Raw genomic sequence first — 20859 nt, 5'->3', positions numbered from 1 at the left:
GACAAATGTTTTGTTTATATTTTGCTGAGCCATTTGCAAACTCTACAATGCCCTGTATAACTGCTGTCCTGACCTAATGAACCGATGGACGGTGAAGATGCCTCATGCCAGGGTCTCATGCATTTTGATGTGGCTTTTCAGTGAGAAAGACATTTGGGGCTTATCCCTCTGAGCTCCTGAGTCCCATGAATCCCATGTCTCTCTCCCACTCCCTCCCTCCATCTCTCACTCCCTAACACCCATAAGTCCTACACCTGTCTACTCCATTACTTGCTCCGAGGGACTGTACCATCCCCATCCCTGGTCTGCACTCTCTTTACAGCTGTGTTGGTTGACTTTGATTATGCTAATGCTGCTAGGTAATAAGCCCAGTTGTACAAGACCATTCTATAAACCCCTCACAGTCTCTCCCGCTAGAAACAGTAGTACCACTAGCAATGCCATAAATTACCCCAAACGATTGACTGATTTTAATGTGTGTCAGGCCTCTCTATGGAATAGGAGATCATAAGAAAATATGACTGACCCGAAACTGGCACACAATAAACAACAGGCAGAGGTAACTTCCACATTGAGGCTCCTTGCTAACCTCCAAAGATGTGTGTACTGAGCAGAGTCTGGAAGGTGGTGATGGGAAAAGAGAGAGAGGCAGGCAGCAGTGAACAGGGACATCCAATTCACCCTAAAGTGTCTAACAGAGAGACAGGAGATGCTTTGACATTAAAGTGATGAGTTGCTGTGTACAAGGACATTCGGGATATAAATTACATACAACTTCAGGTCTGCTTGGCATTTCTTGGTGACCTCAGTCCCACCAAACAGGTTCAGGACATTCAGACCATTCCTTTGTTTGCTAAAGGTTCTCCAAATGGTATTGTGGGAAGTTGTATTGGTTCTTCATAAAAACTTTTTATTTTTATTTTTTACATTTAACCTTTATTTAACTGGGCAAGTCAGTTAAGAACAAATTCTTATTTACAATGACGGCTTACCAAAAGGCAAAAGGCCTTATAGGACAAAACACACATCACGACAAGAGAGACAACACAACACTACATAAAGAGAGACCTAAGACAACAACATATCAAGGCAGCAACACATGACAACACACCATGGTAGCAACACAACATGACAACAACATGGTAGCAGCATAACATGGTAGCAACACAACATGACAACAACATGGTAGCAACATAACATGGTAGCAACACAACATGACAACAACATGGTAGCAACATAACATGGTAGCAACACAACATGACAACAACATGGTAGCAACATAACATGGTAGCAACACAACATGACAACAACATGGTAGCAACATAACATGGTAGCAGCGCAAAACATGGTCTTTTTTTTTTTTTTTTTACATTGATCCTTTATTTAACTGGGCAAGTCAGTTAAGAACAAATTGTTATTTACAATGACGGGCTACCAAAAGGCAAAAGGCGTCCTGCGAAGACGGGGACTGCGATTACAAAACAAAAATATATAAATATAGGACAAAACACAAACCTCGACAAGAGAGACAACACAACACTACATAAGGAGAGACCTAAGACAACAACATAGCAAGGCAGCAACACATGACAACACACCATGGTAGCAACACGACATGACAACAACATGGTAGCAGCACAAAACATGGCACAAAACATTATTGAGCACAGACAACAGCACAAATGGCAAGTCGGTAGAGACAACAATACATCACGCAAAGTACCACAGCTGTCAGTAAGAGTGTCCATGATTGAGTCTTTGAATGAAGAGATTGAAATAAAACTGTCCAGTTTGAGTGTTTGTTGTAGCTCGTTTCAGTCGCTAACTGCAGCGAACTGAAAAGAGGAGAGTCCCAGGGATGTGTGTGCTTTGGGGACCTTGAACAGAATGTGACTAGCAGAACGGGTGTTGTATGTGGAGTATGAGGGCTGCAGTAGATATCTCAAATAGGGGGGAGTGAGGCCTAAGAGGGTTTTATAAATAAGCGTCGACCAGTGGGTCTTGCGACGGGTATACAGAGATGACCAGTTTACAGAGGAGTGTAGAGTGCAGTGATGTGACCTATAAGAAACATTGGTGGCAAATCTGATGGCCGAATGGTAAAGAACATCTAGCCGCTCGAGAGCACCCTTACCTGCCGATCTATAAATTACATCTCCATAATCTAGCATGGGTAGGATGGTCATCTGAATCAGGGTTAGTTTGGCAGCTGGGGTGAAAGAGGAGCGATTACAATAGAGGAAACCAAGTCTAGATATAACTTTAGCCTGCAGCTTTGATATGTGCTGAGAGAAGGACAGTGTACTGTTCTCTTGCATGTTTATTTGTATGTTTTCTTTACTTTTCTGCTTAGGTATAAATTAATCACAAAAGTCAAACAACTCATGGTCACATTGATATTGCATGGCACAAACAAATGTGTGCAGCCATACTAACATTTTCCGTTTAACCCTTAAGCTAGACATGGACTTAATCATTAAGAAGATCAAATGTGGTTACGCCCTGATGTTCTGTCCATATCCTGTGCCCTCGATAACTGAAAAAATAAACTGTATAACCCATTTGTTTAGTCTTTCTGTAATCTGTTAATCATATGATAGAATTGGAATGCAATAGATAATTCATTTTTCCCCTCCTAAATTTCTCTCAATAACTTGCTTTGTGTGTAAAACCAGGGTCATTCAGCTGATGCAGTCCAGAGTGAATGGAAAATTTTACCAGAGAATGAGCTAGAGAGCCTTCACTTTATAGCAGGGTTTCCCAAACTCGGTCCTGGGGCCCCCCCAGGCGCATGTGGTTTTTGCCCTAATAACCAGCTCATCATCAAGCTTTGATTATTTGAATCAGCTGTGTAGTGCTAGGGCAAAAACAAAACATGCAGCCAGGGGAGGCTCCAGGACTGAGTTTGGGAAACCCTGCTTTACAGGGTATATGCTCACATCACATATCATAGAATAGAGCAGAGGATAATGTCTGTCTACCCAAACATGAAGCGTCTCTTTGTCTTCTTTTCATGGGTGTTTCAATGGACTTGTACACACAACAGTAGATCATGGTTTACATGACAATAAAATAAACAGGTGTTAGTGCTACAGGTACATAACAGCATTTACATAAGTATTCAGACCCTATGCTATGAGACTCAAAATTGAGCTCTGTTGCATCCTGTTTCCATTGATATGCTTGAGATGTTTCTACAACTTCATTGGAGTCCACTTGTGGTAAATTCAATTGATTGGACATGATTTGGAAAGGCACACACCTGTCTATATAAGGTCCCACAGTTGACAGTGCATGTCAAAGGAAAAACCAAGCCATGAGGTCGAAGGAATTGTCCATAGAGCTCCGAGACAGGATTGTGTCGAGGCACAGATCTGGGGAAGGGTACCAAAACATATCTGCAGCATTGAATGTCCCCAAGAACACAGTGGCCTCCATCATTCTTAAATGGAAGAAGTTTGGAACCACCAAGACTCTATTTAGAGCTGGCCGCCTTGCCACACTGAGCAATCGGGGGAGAAGGGCCTTGGTCAGGGAGGTGACCAAGAACCCAATGGTCACTCTGACAGAGCTCCAGAGTTCCTCTGTGGAGATGGGAGAACTTTCCAGAAGGACAACCATCTCTGCAGCAATCCACCAATCATGCCTTTATGGAGTGACCAGATGGAAGCCACTCCTCAGTAAAAGGCACATGACAGCCTGCTTGGAGGTTGCCAAAAGGCACCTAAAGGACTCTCAGACCATGAGAAACACGATTCTCTGGTCTGATGAAACCAAGATTAAACGCTTTGGCCTGAATGTCAAGCGTTACATCTGGAGAAAACCAGGCACCGCTTATCACCTGGCCAATACCATCCCTACGGTGAAGTATTGTTTTGGCAGCATCATTCTGTGGGATGTTTTTCAGTTGGAGGGACTGGGAGTCTAGTCAGGATTGAGGGAAAGATGAATAGAGCAAAGTACAGAGAGATCCTTGATGAAAACGTGTTCCAGAGCACTCAGGACCTCAGACTGGGGCGAAGGTTCACCTTTCAACAGGACAACAACCCTAAGCACACAGCCAAGACAAAGCAGGAGTGGCTTTGGGACAAGTCTATAAATGTCCTTGAGTGGCCCAGCCAGAGCCCAGACTTGAACCCGATCGAACATCTCTGGAGAGACCTGAAAATAGCTGTGCAGTGACGCTCCCCATCCAACCTGACAGCGCTTGACAGGATCTGCAGAGAAGAATGGGAGAAACTCCCCAAATACAGGTGTGCCAAGCTTGTAGCGTCGTACCCCAAAAGACTCGCATCTGTAATTGCTGCCACCGGTTCAAGCCCAGTAAGGGGACAGGGACGTAGAGGAAGCAAAGCTGTTAGCAGCACACTGACGTCAGTATTGACAGATAAATACATGTTTGTGAATAACAATTAACTATTGATCAGTATCAATGGAAAGCCTATTAAGATGGCATGTGCAGACTTCCGGCAATGGCGAAGCTCTAACAAGATGCGTCTGCGTAGCGTCCTCAAACTTTAGAAAACTTTTAAGGCATTTTGACACGGTTTACCTGTTCATTAATAGTGAGTTGGAAGTTAAAACATATATTTTTGCAAATCCACAGACGAGGCATGGAAAAGTGCCCCCCTCTTACAGTCCTTTTCGACCTCGACGGATGCTAGCTTGGAAGAAGCACTAGCATGGTTCAGAATGGAGAAGGACAAGAGTATAACAAAAATCCAAGAGACACTTTCTGAACGCCTCATCAAGATTGATGTGCTGGTCGATAAACTCCACGAAGACCAGAAAGTCACAAAGGGGCGAGTGACAAAGTTAGAAAAAGACCATGCTGACCACCAGGCTTCCATCCTCGACATCTGCGAGGATGTGGACCAGAAGTACAAGAAGTTTGGAGACACCATTTCTAAACTCAAGGAGAAATTAGATTATTGCGAAAATGTACAAAAGCGCTCGAATTTGAGGCTGTTGAGGGAGTCTCCTTTCTACAGGAATGAATTCCCCAAATTCTGGATTTACCCTCTTCCGCGTACCCACTGGAAATCGAGAGGGCCCATCTCACGCTACGGAGGCGGCTGCCTGGCCATGTTGCACCCAGGGCATTTGTCAAAACATTTCTACGGTACCAGGGCAATGTCCGCATCCTCTCTGCTGTCCGAGCAAGGTGAGAGCTCAAGTACGGTGATGCCAGAATCATGATATTTCCTGATATTTGTTCCATACTACACAAGAGGAGGATGGCTTTCTCCCCACCGAAGAGGCTTCTGCGGCAGGCTGGCTTGGCATACGGCCTGCGCTACCCGGTGACTTTGTGGATCGAAACCAAGAATGGTGAGTGCACATTTGACGCTGTGAAGACGGCTGAAACATACATGAGGAAAGAACTCCCTGACTTGTTCACTCCTACTACATCATAAGGAACTGTCTTTTGAATTTGGATCCAGTGTGGGTTACCTACCCTTACCACCTGGGGGTGGCCCGTCACTAGTGAAACATGAGGATACCATGAAATTACTTATATGATCGACTGGCTGTCAGGGTTGGCTGGCTAGATGGCTAGCTTGATAATGACTGGCGAGGTAACGTTGGATCATAGCTAATGTTGGCTGCGCTATTAAGCCAGCTCGCTAAGTTTACAAGGTTGTGACTATAGCTATAGCTACATTACATTTTTCTGTATACTTTTCTTTTACGCATAGTGGTCCAGTCGGGTTTGGTTAAATAGCTATGTGGCTTTTGACTGGGTTTCAAGCCAAACTATGTTGTTTATATTACTTCAGGGAATTTTAGCTACTAATGTTTGCTGGTTTGTTTATTGTTAGAGATGTATGCTAGCGTTAGTGATACCGAGGCAGGGATAAGCTGTACACCAGTTGGCACTAATATGTGACTGACCGCCTAATTGCCAGCTAGACGATAGCTTTAAAATTGTGTATGTGTATGTATGTACAGTACCAGTCAAAGGTTTGGACACACCTACTCATTCAAGGGTTTTTCTTTATTTTTACTATTTTCTACATTGTACAAGAATCGTGAAGACATCAAAACAATAAAATAACACATGGAATTTTGTAGTAACCAAAAAAGTGTTAAACAAATCTAAATATATTTTAGATTCTTCAAAGTAGCCACCCTTTGCCTTGATGACAGCTTTGCACACTGTTGGCATTCTCTCAACCAGCTTCACCTGGAATGCTTTTCCAATTGTCTTGAAGGAGTTCCCACATATGCTGAGCACTTGTTGGCTAATTTTGCTTCACTGTGCGGTCCGACTCATCCAAACTATCTCAATTGGGTTGAGGTCGGGTGATTGTGGAGGCCACGTCATCTGATGCAGCACTCCATCTCTCTCCTTCTTGGTCAAATAGCCCTTAAACAGCCTGGAGGTGTGTTTTGGGTCATTGTCCTGTTTTGGGTCATTGTCTTGTTGAAAAACAAATGATTGTCCCACTAAGCGCAAACCAGATGGGATGGTGTATCACTGCAGAATGCTGTGGTAGCAATGCTGGTTAAGTATGCCTTGAATTCTAAATAAATCACTGACAGTGTCACCAGCAAAGCACCCCCACACCATGACACCTCCTCTTCCATGCTTCACGGTGGGAACCACACATGCAGACATCATCCGTTCACCTACTCTGCGTCTCACAAAGTCACGGCGGTTGTAACCAGAAATCTCAAATTTGGACTCATCAGACTAAAGGACAGATTTCCACCGGTCTAATGTCCATTGATTGTGTTTCTTGGCCCAAGCAAGTCTATTCTTCTTATTGGTGTCCTTTAGTAGTGGTTTCTTTGCAGCAATTTGACCATGAACGCCTGATTCACGCAGTCTCCTCTGAACAGTTGATGTTGAGATGTGTCTGTTACTTGAACTCTGTGAAGCATTTATTTGGGCTGCAATTTCTGAGGTGCTGTTAATTGCTGATTTCTAAGACTGGTACCTCTAATGAACTCATCCTCTGCAGCAGCTCTGGGTCTTCCTTTCCTGTAGCGGTCCTCATGAGAGCCAGTTTCATCATAGCGCTTGATGGTTTTTGCAACTGCACTTGAAGAAACTTTAAAAGTTCTTGAAATGTTCCACATTGACTGACCTTCATGTCTTAACGTAATGATGGACTGTCATTTCTCTTTGCTTATTTGAGCTGTTCTTGCCATAATATGGACTCAGGATGATGGTGATTTGTTTAACTAATTATCTCTATTTCATATACGGGATGATAGTTCTCATCTGGTAAAGGTTTTCATTTATTCATCATAGCTTAACTTTTTTCCTGTGCTGCTTGGGTGCATTTGTGGTCAACACTTTTGTCACTGTGCGGCACAGGTTTCAGAGTGCCTTGGGGAATGACGATTGGTTGACATTTGTGTGTGCGGGTAGGTGTTGCTAGTGACCATGAATGAATCCTCTGTTTTTTTCTGTTTTTTTGTTGTTGACATGGTCATGTGGGGCTAAATAATCCCGTCAGCATTGTTGACGACATTTTCCGCTTTGATTGATTTTGTGACTCGACTGACAACATTTTCATATTACAGTGAACAGTCAATGCACTTTTATGTGCTATCTTGTACATATAATTTAGAATTGACCTACTTCAGCCGATGCTATGCATAGCAGATACATCTAGCTTAAAGACTAGTGTCTAGGGGTATGGGTTTTTAACTCCCTCAGTTTGGGAGGGGGTTGGGTGGGTTTGTGGTAGGGTCAGGGTATTAGCCCATGAGATGTTGACTATTTTATACTTTCATTTTGTACAATTTGTACACGCTCAACACAATTTTAGTTGCATCTCTTTCCCTCTTTCTTATTTTCTTTAAAGATGTCGACACCTAATATGTATACATTTATGACAACTAACATTAGGGGTACTAAATTCCCAGTCAAGCTCAAACACATTCTGAATTATCTAAAGCAGCATAAGGTTGATATAGCTCTTCTTCAGGAGACACACCTGACTGACTCTGAGCATGATAAACTGAAGAGAGAGTGGGTGGGTCAAGTGTACTATTCATCTTTCACCTCTCGGGCAAGAGGGGTGGCCATTCTCATTAATAAGCAATGCCTCTTTCAGCTTCAATCTCAGATTAAAGACAAAGGAGGTAGGTTTGTGATCATTCAGGGTTGTATTAATACTGAGCCCATTACCATTGTGAATGTGTATGGGCCTTGTAAAACAGGGGTGGTCCTGCCCTGAACTAGGCAATTATTGGGAAGAATTATTCAGATCTTATCACAGGTCACTAATATGACTGTACCACTAGATCCTTCCCTTATTCTCCTTGGAGATGACTGTTCTACCAGTTAATATTGGTAGCAAAACCAGATTCATTAAATTTGCAGTCATTGCAGCCAATACATGCACAGCGTTTCTATGGAAGAGTGACACTCTGCCAAGCAAGCAGATCAAATCAAATAAATGTTTATTTGTCACATGCGCCGAATATAACAGGTGTAGACCTTAAAGTGAAATGCTTACTTACAAGCCCTTAACCAACAATGCTGTTTTAAGAAAATTAAGTGTAAAGTAAAAAATAAAAAATAAAGGTAACAAATAATTAAAGAGCAGCAGTAAAATAACAATAGCGAGGCTTTTTACAGAGGGTACCAGTACAGAGTCAATGTACGGGGGCACCAGTTAGTCAAGGTAATTGAGGTAATATGTCTCATCGTTGTCGGTGATCATATTTGACTGTTGTGTCATCAGCAAACTTAATGATGGTGTTGGAGTCATGCCTGGCCATGCAGTCATGAGTGAACAGGGAGTACAGAAGGGGACCGAGAATGTGTTGTTGCCTACCCTTACCACCTGGGGGCGGCCCGTCAGTAAGTCCAGGATCCAGTTGCAGAGGGAGGTGTTTAGTCCCAGGGTCCTTAGCTTAGTGATGAGCTTTGAGGGCACTATGCTGTTGAACGCTGAGCTGTAATCAATGAATAGCATTCTCACACAGGTGTTCCTTTTGTCCAGGTGGGAAAGGGCAGTGTGGAGTGCAATAGAGATTGTATCATCTGTGGACCTGTTGGGGCGGCATGCAACCTGGGGTGGGTCTAGGGTTTCTGGGATAATGGTGTTGATGTGGGCCATGACCAGCCTTTCAAAGGACTTCATGGCTACAGACGTGAGTGCTACAGGTCGGTAGTCATTTAGGCAAGTTACCTTAGTGTTCTTGGGCACAGGGACTATTGTAGTCTGCTTGAAACATGTTAGTATTACAGGCTCAGACAGGGAGAGGTTGAAAATGTCAGTGAAGACATTTGCCAGTTGGTCAACGCATGCTCAGAGTACACGTCCTGGTAATCCATCTGTTGCGCCTTCTTCATCACACTGTCTGTGTGGGTGGACCATTTCAGATTGTCAGTGGTGTGTACGCCGAGGAACTTGAAGCTTTTCACCTTCTCCACTGTGGTACCATCGATGTGGATAGGGGGGTGCTCCCTCTGCTTGGGAGATAGTACGGTCGGCATTTGATTGTGAGATATTCTAGGTTAGGTGAACAGAAGAACTTGAGTTCCTGTATGCTATCACAGTTACACCATAAGACGTTAATCATAAAACATATACCTCCACCCTTCTGCTTCCCGGAGAGATGTTTGTTCCTGTCGGCGCGATGTACTGAGATCCCAACTGGCTTTACAGAGTCAGACAGTATATCTCGAGAGAGCCACGTTTCTGTGAAGCAGAGTATGTTACAATCCCTGATGTCTTTTTGAAAAGTAACTCTCGCCTTGAGCTCATCAATTTTATTATCCAGAGATTGGCGAGTAAAATAAACTAGCTTATATTTTGGGTTCTAATGGGGTACGACAGTTCAACTAAGATCATGAGGCATTTCTAAGTTATATTCTTCAAAAATCTATATGTACATATCATTCATTTATAAGTCAAAAAATGGACGTAGCAACTGCAGATTGCCCCTTTAAAGTATTATAGCATTATAATTAAACCAATTATGCCATAGGCCTAAGTATGTAAATTGACTAACCTGTAGGTACACCCTGTCATGTTGCATTTTACAACTTGTCATGTCTTCCTCTTGTCCTCTGTTTTCTCTGCAGGGATCATGTCAGCCATAGGAAATGGCTATGTTATATACATGACCATCAAACGCAAGACAAAGCTAAGGCCGCCTGAGCTCATGACAGTCAACTTAGCCATATTTGACTTTGGCATATCAGGTAAACCATTGCGCATTCTCTTCATACAGTATGTCCATGTACAGTGTGTTTCTGTACAGAACAGTGTATGGTGGATTGGTCCTGTGTAGTCTGTGTATTTCCATTCAGAACAGCATGGATATGAACAATGGTAGCGCTGCATTAACATTTACTCATGTACTGTACATCCTGACACATGGGAATGGTTGTCATGGTTGGAAGAAGATGAAGTGGTGGAATATAATGACAAGAAAGCGAGAGAGTAAGAGAGAGAGAGAGAATCACTGAGTTGCTTTAAAGTCATAACTTTTTAGGCATGTTTAGTAACTGCTAAATTGTGGTTTAATCTGGAATTAGTCCTTTATCGCCATCGTTTGGATATTAGAGGAACAGCATCACGTAAAAAGAACTCACCTCTAATATTACTCTACCTGGCATATTGATCACACTATATCGAAAGACTAGGCCTTTGATGTACAAGAGATTTAGTTCCACTGTAAGCAGTCATCTTAGTTAAGAAATTTTGTTTTAAAAATCCCCTTTATCTGAGAATATTCTAGTTTCTCAGAGTCCCTGTGACCCAGCCAGAAGCAGAATTCACAACAGTATGTCTCAGTCTCAGAACAATCTCTGGCCAGCTCTCTCTGTGTCTCATACAACCACGGGATGCTCACTTGTTTATCTGTTCATTTCTTGGTCTCTGGGCCAACTATGTCTCTCTGTATGAGACGCCTGCATTGCTCTCTAGGACTTGAGCCAACGTCCACAGCAGACAACAAGCATGATCTATTTGTGTCTGCCAGCTTTGCCTGCATCTTGGGAATATCACTCAGATGTTGGAGGTCCAAATGAAAAGAGGGCCAGAATATTTCGTAGCCATTTTACCGTAATACTGTAGGAGTCATAAAGTGAGAGAAAGACTATTTTATTAACTATGAGGGTTGGTGGAGAGTGCAGTGTGTGTACGTCAACATGTACATAGAGACAGGGTCATAACTGTGCTCTCTGAACCTCTGTGGCGTCAGACCGGTGAGGATGCCACTTTCTCCTCACACGATAGAAACACTATTCATTATCACCTCTTCTGTCACATGCTATGCCTCAGGATTGTAACTTTACTGTATCTGTTATCATTGTGGGGTTTGAAGAAACAGCACTTCTGTTATGTCAAGTGGATGAAGATGATGGTTTTTCATTGGAATTCTCATGCATTTTAAGGCCTGCATTACTATGTTACTGTACATGTATACTATATATTCGCATGTCTTCACAGCACACACTGATCATTTGAGGTAGTTAACAACTGTGTGTGTTTGGTCTTGAAGTCACAGGGAAGCCGTTCTTTGTGGCGTCCAGTTTCTCCCACCGCTGGCTGTTTGGCTGGGAGGGCTGTCGTTTCTATGGCTGGGCTGGCTTCTTCTTCGGTGTTGGCAGCCTCATCACTATGACCGTAGTCAGCCTAGACAGATATCTCAAGATCTGCCATCTCAGATACGGTACAGTGGGCTATGTTCTCAGTTTGTGTTTGGTTTACAGCAGGGGTGTCAAACAAAAATTTGTCCCGCGGGTCGCATTCGGTCTTCAATGGTGTCCGTAGGGCTGCACTGAAAATCGCTTACATTTCCGTGCCTAGCAAAGAATTAGCAAAGAATATCCTCTAACAAATAAATTACTAACAGTGAAATGCTTACTTTCGGGTCCTTCCCAATAATGCAGAGAGAAAGAAAATCTAGAAATAATTGTCACGATCGTCGAAATAACATTCGGACCAAGGCGCAGCGTGATATGCGTTCCACATTTTTTTATTCGTGAAACGCACAAAACAATAAAAAAACAGCAAACGATACGTGAAGCTATGGAGTGCTCACAGGCAACTACACATAAACAAGATCCCACAAAACACAGTGGGGAAATGGCTGCCTAAATATGATCCCGATAACCAGCTGCCTCTGATTGGGAACCATACCAGGCCAACATAGAAAAAAACAACCTAGATTACCCACCCTAGTCACACCCCGACCTAACCAACATCGAGAATAAAAAGGCTCTCTATGGTCAGGGTGTGAAAGTACCTGACTCCATAGGGGAGGGTCCGCCGTGCCTGGACTGGGCCTCGGCGCAGAGGAAGACCCTGGCCATGGAGCTGGGCTGAACGCCGCACCCGGACTGGGCACCTGCACCGAGGTAGGCCCTGGCCATGGAGCTGAGTTAGCCGCCGTGCCTGGACTGGGCACCGGCGCAGAGGAAGGTTCCAGCCATAGAACAGGACTGGACGCCGTGCCTGGACTGGGCACCGGCGCAGAGGAAGGCTCCTGCCATGGAGCGGGACTGGACGCCGTGCCTGGACTGGGCACCGGCGCAGAGGAAGGCTCCGGCCTTTTAGCGGGACTGGACGCCGTGCCTGGACTGGACATTGGGGCAGAGGAAGGCTCCTGCCCTGGAGCTGGACTGGATGCCTTGCCTGGAAGCTCCGGACCGTTGACCCTCGCTGGAGGTTCCGGACCGTGGACCTTCGCTAGAGGTTCTGCACCATGGACCGTCGCTGGAGGTTCCGGACCGTGGACCGTCGCTGGAGGTTCCGGACCGTGGACCGTCGCTGGAGGTTCCGGACCGTGGACCGTCGCTGGAGGTTCCGGACCGTGGACCGTCGCTGGAGGTTCCGGACCGTGGACCGTCGCTGGAGGTTCCGGACCGTGGACCGTCGCTGGAGGTTCCGGACCGTCGCTGGAGGTTCCGGACCGTGGACCGTCGCTGGAGGTTCCGGATGACCTTCGCAGGAGGTTCCGGACCGTGGACCGTCGCTGGAGGTTCCGGACGACCGTCACAGGAGGTTCCGGACCGTGAACCGTCGCCGGAAGCTCTGGACCGGGGACCGTCGCCGGAAGCTCTGGACTGGTGACACGCACTTCAGGGCGCGTGCGAGGAGCAGGCACAGGACGTACCGGACTGGGAAAGTGCACTGGATGCCTGGTGCGTGGAGCCGGCACAGGTGGCACCGGACTGGTGACACGCACTTCAGGGCGAGTGCGAGGAGCAGGCACAGGACGTACCGGACTGGGAAAGCGCACTGGATGCCTGGTGCGTGGAGCCGGCACAGGTGGTACCGGACTGGTGACACACATTTCAGGGCAAGTGCGAGGAGGAGACACAGGACGTACTGGAGGTCTTGTGCGTAGAGCCGGCACAAATTGTACCGGAACGATGACACACTTCGCACGGCGAGTGCGGGGAGCTGGCACAGGACGTATTGGGCTGTGAAGGCGTACTGGAGACTTGGTGCGTAGAGCCGGCACACATGGTACCGGACAGATGACACGCTCCTCAAGGCGAGTGCGGAGAGCTGGCACAGGACGTACTGGGCTGTGGAGGTGTACTGGAGACCTGGTGCGTGGAGCCGGCTCAGTTTTTACCAGACTGCTAGCACGCTCCTCAGGACGAGTACGGAGAGCTGACTCAGGTGGCATCAAACTAATAACACGCTCCTTAGGGCGAATGTCATGCATCATACACCAACACAACAACTCTCTCATTTCTCTCTCCTCCAATTTCTACATCAACTCACTGACGGTCTCTGACTTTCTCCGTTCACTCTCCTCCAATTTCTCCATCTTCTCCCAGATTGGCTCTGGTTCACTCCTCGGCTCCGCCGACCATCCCGTGAGCCCCTCCCCAAAACATTTTTGGGGCTGTTCTTTGGCCTTTCGTTGTGGCCGCAAAGCCTGGCGTCGTCGCTGTCTTCCCTTCTCTCCTTGCGTCTGCTTCCAAGGAAGGCTTTCGTGTACTCCCATTATTTCCTCCCAAGTCCAGGATATCTTCTCCTCCTGGGCACGCTGCTTGGTCCTGGTGTGGTGGGATCTTCTGTCACGATCGTCGAAACAACATTCGGACCAAGGCGCAGCGTGATATGGGTTCCACATCTTTTTATTCGTGAAACGCACAAAACAATAAAAAAATCAGCAAACGATACGTGAAGCTATGGAGTGCTCACAGGCAACTACACATAAACAAGATCCCACAAAACACAGTGGGGAAATGGCTGCCTAAATATGATCCCCAATCAGAGACAACGATAAACAGCTGCCTCTGATTGGGAACCATACCAGGCCAACATAGGAAAAAACAACCTAGGATTACCCACCCTAGTCACACCCCGACCTAACCAACATAGAGAATAAAAAGGCTCTCTATGGTCAGGGCGTGACAATAATAGAAAAGTAAAACATACAATAAAATAAGTAATAATAAATACACAATGAGTAATGATAACTTGGCTATATACAAGGGGTACCAGTATCGAGTCGATGTGCAGGGGCATGAGGTAATTGAGGTAGATATGTACAAAAAAACTAGGAATAAAGTGACAAATCTTAAACAGTAGCAGCAGTGTATGTGATGGGTAAAAAAATGTGTGCAGTCAATGCAGATATTCTGGATAGCTATTCGTTAACTATTTACCTAACCACACTGAACAAAAATATAAATGCAACATGCAACAATTTAGTTACAGTTCATATAAGGAAATCAGTCAATTGAACTAAATTCATTAGGCCCTGATCTATGGATTTCACATGACTGGGAATACAGATATGCATCTGTTGGTCACAGATACCTTAAAAAAAGATAGGGGCGTGGATCAGAAAACAAGTCAGGATCTGGTGTGACCACCATTTGCCTCATGCAGCGAGACACATCTCCTTTGCATAGAGTTGATTGTGGCCTGTGGAATGTTGTCCCATTCCTCTTCAATGGCTGTGCGAAGTTGCTGGTTATTGGTGGAAACTGGAACACGATGTCGTACACATCGATCCAGAGCATCCCAAACAGGCTCAGTGGTTGACATGTCTGGTGTGTATGCAGGCCATGGAAGAGATGGGACATTTTCAGCTTCCAGGAATTGTGTGCAGATCCTTGCGACATGGGGCTGTGCATTATCATGCTGAAACATGACGTGATGGCGGGGGATGAATGGCACAACAATAGGCCTCAGGATCTCGTGACTTAAAGCTCTCCACCCGCTCCACTACATCCTTGTCGATGTGAATGGGTGCGTGCTCAGCTCTCCGTTTCCTGTAGTCCACAATCAGCTCCTTTGTCTTGCTGACGTTGAGGGAGAGGTTGTTGTTCTGGCACCACACTGCCAGGTCTCTGACCTCCTCCCTATAGGCTGTCTCGTTGTTGTCGGAAATCAGGCTAACTTAATGATGGTGTTGGAGTTGTGCTCTACCCGCAGTAGCGGGTGAACAGGGAATAGAGGAAGGCATCTAAGCATGCACCACTGAAGGGCTCCCATGTTAAGGGTCAGCGTGGCGAATGTGTGTTGCCTACCTTACCACCTGGGGCCGTCCTGTCAGAAAGTCCAGGATCCAGTTGCAGAGGGAGGTGTTCAGTCCCAGGGTCCTTACCTTACTGTTAGCTTGGAGGGCACTATGGTGTTGAACGCTGAGTTGTAGTCAATTAACAGCGTTCTCACATAGTGGGAAAGGGCAGTGTGGAGTGCAATAGAGATTGTGTCATCTGTGGATCTGTTTGGGCGGTACAGTGTATCATCTAATCGTTTAAAAAAAATTGTAGATACTTCCTGACTGTTTAGCTTTCAATTGAGTGATTATTATCGAGCTAGACACAGTCAACAAACTTTATGAATGTACTGTAGGTCCATTATCATTTCTACACAGTTTGATTTAGTCATTTTAAAGTATAAAAAAACTTTACAAGTTGTATTTGTTTTACTTAAACCACCCGGGAGCCGGATTGGACCCGGAGTGTATGTTTGACACCCCTGTTTACAGTAACACAAGACCTTTATAAGAATGAATGAGCACTTTTTCATGAATAAGTTAATTGAAATTATGATCTGTGATATCTGGACACTTTATTATTATGATGAAACAATTAATTATCAATCTTTCTGCCCATAATTGTACCCACAGGGACGTGGCTAAAGAGGCAACATGCTTTCCTGAGTATGGTGTTTGTGTGGCTGTATGCAGGCTTCTGGGCCACCATGCCCCTGGTAGGCTGGGGCAACTATGCTCCCGAGCCCTTTGGCACTTCCTGCACTCTGGACTGGTGGCTGGCCCAGGCCTCCGTGGCGGGCCAGAGCTTCGTCATTGCAATCCTCTTCTTCTGCCTCATCTTCCCCACCGGCATCATCGTTTTCTCCTACGTCATGATCATCTTCAAGGTCAAGTCCTCAGCCAAGGAAATCTCCCACTTTGACACCAGGAACCAGAACAGCCATAATCTGGAGATGAAACTGACCAAGGTGTGTGTGTGTGTGTGTGTCAGAGCCCTGAACAGACATGAATTTTAAGCCCGAGCCCTACCTATGCCTTCAACGTTCAGGCTCTACCCTACCCAGGCCCGATTGCTTCTGCCAAATATAAGGCCCTACCCGAAACCCGAAATCAGAAATAACATCCTCTGTTAGTAAATCAATTAGCTGCTCCTCTCTGTCTGTCACTCGCTCCCTGAGCGCTGCTCACTCTGCATGCTCTCTGCTCATGATGAATCTGAGTCTGTGAGTTTCCATAGCAACGGCTCCACTTGGGCTCCTCTGCTCAATTATGAGACATGAGAGAGCAGTTTGCTGTTAGCAACTTTGTCACTCTAAACTCTGACAACTCAAGGAACATCATTATTTTCTGTGAAATAATCTCTCCTGTCTTATATTTGAAAAAGAACTTCTGACACAATGTTATGATCTTAGTTAGATATGACTGTACTGCGCAGCTTCAAAATGTTAGTGATCAATTTATGGATACCCAAGCCCTGCCGTACCCTAGTTATTGAGGAAAAAACAGGCCCTACCTGGCCCTAACCCGATGTATAATGTCAGGGCCCGTCGGGCTCGAGTCGGTTAGCAGATCTCGTGTGTGTGTGTGTGTGTGTGTGGGCGTGTGTGCACGGAACCTCACCTCAGAGATACTTTAACTATTGTGAGACTGACCAGTGATGTGGTTCTACTTGTGTCCTCCAGGTGGCGATGCTGATCTGTGCCGGTTTCTTGATAGCGTGGATCCCTTATGCAGTGGTCTCAGTGGTGTCTGCGTTTGGCGAGCCCGACTCAGTGCCTATCTCGGTCTCTGTGATCCCCACTCTGCTTGCTAAGTCCTCTGCCATGTACAACCCCATCATCTACCAGGTCATCGACCTGAAACACTCCTGCGCTAAATCCTCCTGTTTTCAAGTTCTGAAGAAGCGCACACATTTAAAAAAGTCACGGTATGGAGTACTATTCATTTCATGGCTTTCTCTTCTACTTTCTATTCCCCTGGAATGACAGTTAAAACTGTACAGACCTAGTTTAACATTTCCCTTGTTTAATGGCTTGCAAGAATTAAAACAATATAGTTTAAAATTTTCTCAAACAGCTTGCTAGATCTAAAGTTAAATGCTAAATGACGTTGCCACAAGCAGCATCGCAGATATTAAGATGAGCGAGATGCAAGACTTTGCTCTCACACAGTCATACATAATATCTGCTCATGTGCACGGGTTCGCTTCACGCTGTTCACAGCGTGGTAGTCAGGGCACCAAAACAGCTGAGGTTGAGCCTCATGCTTCAATGCTCTTAGTTGTTGTGGAAATTGACCCACTATGCTGTTTACTTTCTGCATGTACGTCATATCGCCGCTATACCTTATAAAAACTGCATAGTTTTCAATGCAACTTTTCTAACTTATGAAACTTTTCTCCCATTGTATCTTCCACAGGTTTTACACAATTTCTGGCTCACTTAAAGTCAGTCCGTCCAGTAATCAGTCTCACATTGAAATGTGAGAGAAAGACAGTGGTAATCTCCTATGATTTGACACCTGTCCAATCACAACCCTGCTATCATCTGCAAAGATATTGACCACCGCTCATCACCCAGACTTACTGTACGCTACCCAGCCTTGCTGTATCTATGTTCCTGCTTCAAACAGCTCTCTGTACTCTCCTACCTCACGTCCCTCTGTGTTTACAGCTCAAGGCTGTTGTCAAGATGTATTTTTACACTTTGTACAGATTGTGCATTGTGACACCTGTGACATGCATATTTAAACTTTAACCTTTATGTGCTCCTGTAAGATCTAAAGTGTTGTTAAGAATGAGGTATGATATACAGATGTTGGATCTTAATTTGACCAGTTTCGTTGCAGGAGTAAAATAATCCTGCAGCAGGAGGAGGATTATTTGATTATTCTCCCCAAAAAGTTATTTCTAACAGGAACATTGTTTTGATAGGCTATAGTTTAGGTGTGAGATCTAGTGATAGAAAGAGAAACTGCAGGTTTTCAGGGACATTATGGTACTACTAGGACTCTTAAAAATGTTCTGTGGAGCAAAGTGATCAAATTAAGATACCATATCTGTACAGAGAGCTGGAGAGACTGTGGTGTTGATGTTGGGGTTAAGTGTTATTCCCTGCTTCAGGCAGGTTTGACCGTAGCAGCACTTTTTATCAACGGTCAAAGTCATCATATGATTCTTAGTGTCACTGGATACATGTTTAGAGACGTCATTGACATCATAAAACAAAATACTATTTTAGCTCATGCACAAACTGCACGCTCCACTGCGAGGTAGCCACCAGCGTATGTTAATTGGACCAAATATCAAATCACAGCACAACAATATCTGTTAAGAGTAGTGGCTATGTGGTACAGCACTATGCTCCTGTCATCGTTATCCATTCTGTATGCGCAGATGTTAGCCTTTACGTCTCATATACAAGACATTAAGAACACCTTCCTAATATTGAGTTACACCCTCCCTTTAACCCTCAGAACAGCCTCAATTTGTGGGGGCATGGATTCGACAAGGTGTCAAAAGCGTTCGACAGGAATGCTGCCCCATGTTGACTCCATTGCTTCCCAAAGTTGTGTCAAGTTGGCTGGATGTCCTTTGGGTGGAGGACCATTTTTGATACACACTGTAAAATGTTGAGCGTGAAAAATCAAGCAGCGTTGCAGTTCTTGACACAAACCAGTGCGCCTGGCACCTACTACCATAACCCGTTCAAAGGCACTTCAATGTTTTGTCTTGCACTTTCACCCTCTAAATGGCACACATACACAATCTATGTCTTAAGGCTTAAAAATCCTTCTTTAACCTCGCTCCTCACCTTCGTCTACACTGATTGAAGTGGGTTTAACAGGTGACAGCTATAAAGGATCATAGCTTTCACCTGGATTCACCTGGATTCACCTGGTCAGTCTCTGTCATGGAAAGAGCAGGTGTTCTTAATGCTGTGTACACTCAGTTTATGTTGATTGACAAAGCACAATTTAATAAAAATAAAAATCCACATGATCAGAAAGAATAAGACAACCATAAATGTGTTTTTTGCTTGTATACCTTTCAATTACTAAATTAATTAAAGTAATTCAATGAATTAAAGTAAGTTGAGGTGCTATTAAGATCAAAGTCAGTTTTCTTTTGAGTAACATGTTTTGTTTTAAAGTATTTATACTGTGTGTGCTTGTGTATGGAGTCCAGGCTTTGAGTTATACGCAAGAAAACAATCTTTAGAAAAACATAAACATTCAGTGCAAATAATGATCCTATTGGTTATTATTACAACTGTCATATTGTCTATTATTGCCTTTTAAATCTTTCATCTTTACTCTAACTGAGGGTGTCTGCATTCAACACACGGTAAAAACAAAAGAGGCCATAGTCTTGCTGACCTCCTTAGAACAATAGAAAGGCAGAAGGATCAACACACCTGCACTCAGCCTAAGGTCCTAACATTGGCAAGAACAATCAACAATCTTTATTTGACGGGATTTATTCAAAATTATACAACAGGTGGGTCTAATCCTGAATGCTGATTGGAAAACCGCATTCCAGCTAGCGTCTATTCCACAAGTTACCACCGGCTAAATCTATGATGTTAAAATGCCTATTTACTCTGTTCCATCTGACGGTGCAATCCACTGTCTCATCAGCCCAGCCAGGCAATTTATAAACTTGATCTCCACTATAAAAAGCATCTAGACATTATCTCATATTTCTTTTAGACTAACATTTAGTTTTCAACAGCGGAGATTTGTATAAACCTTGCTGTCTGTCTCTCCGACATTTACAACATTGCTTCAATATTCAAATTCGATCTCCAGCACATGTTGGGACGAGACAGGCAGGCAACTTTTCTCAGACAATTGAAATCATGAATCAGCATAATTTTTATGGATATATACAACGAACTATCAATAGAAAACTGGTCAAACGAAACGTTTGCAGTCTTTCTAGCTGCAGTTTGAAGTGATTATGTTAGCTGTGTTGTTGGCTAGCTTCTCTGAACAACAGTTTCCTGAGGAGAGAGCACATTTTCTATGCCAGGCAAAATCGCGCCTCATTAGCTCATTGTTATGGATGTATCCGATTAAATGTCTCTAGAAAACATTTAAAAAAGGCAAATGCAGCTACTGTTGTTATTCTAGCTGCACTGTTTGACGTGACTGTAAGTTAGCCATAGTTGGATATCTAGAAAGCAAGGGATGAGTACGTTGCCAGCCAGTATGGCAATGGAACATTTAGAACAAATGACTGGGTCGCGTCCATAGATACAGAACAAAAAGACTGAACGACTGTCAACCGAACCGATAGAACGAACGACCAGACGGCTTGGGTAGCAACTCTAGATTTGTGTCGGCACTATATCTTGTGGAAGGATGAAATAGTATGAATAAATTCATCAAAATAATGTTTTTAATGAA

At 44.5% G+C, this 20859-nt stretch overlaps 1 protein-coding gene across 1 annotated transcript in view; it reads left to right on the top strand.

Annotated features, from left to right (window-relative positions):
• Positions 1-17935, top strand: part of LOC120019345 (opsin-5-like) — a 33026-nt gene extending 15091 nt beyond the window's left edge. Inside the window, exons 2-6 of the mRNA XM_038962637.1 lie at positions 10055-10174; positions 11479-11649; positions 16084-16418; positions 17133-17377; positions 17869-17935. Of these exons, the coding sequence (XP_038818565.1) occupies positions 10055-10174; positions 11479-11649; positions 16084-16418; positions 17133-17377; positions 17869-17935 (938 nt within the window). The remainder of the gene's footprint in view (positions 1-10054; positions 10175-11478; positions 11650-16083; positions 16419-17132; positions 17378-17868) is intronic.
• Positions 17936-20859: the final 2924 nt, after the last annotated feature.

The sequence above is a fragment of the Salvelinus namaycush genome, chromosome 24 (genome assembly GCF_016432855.1).
Source record: "Salvelinus namaycush isolate Seneca chromosome 24, SaNama_1.0, whole genome shotgun sequence".
NCBI lineage: Eukaryota > Metazoa > Chordata > Actinopteri > Salmoniformes > Salmonidae > Salvelinus > Salvelinus namaycush.
This window is presented reverse-complemented; position numbering and strand designations above follow the sequence as displayed.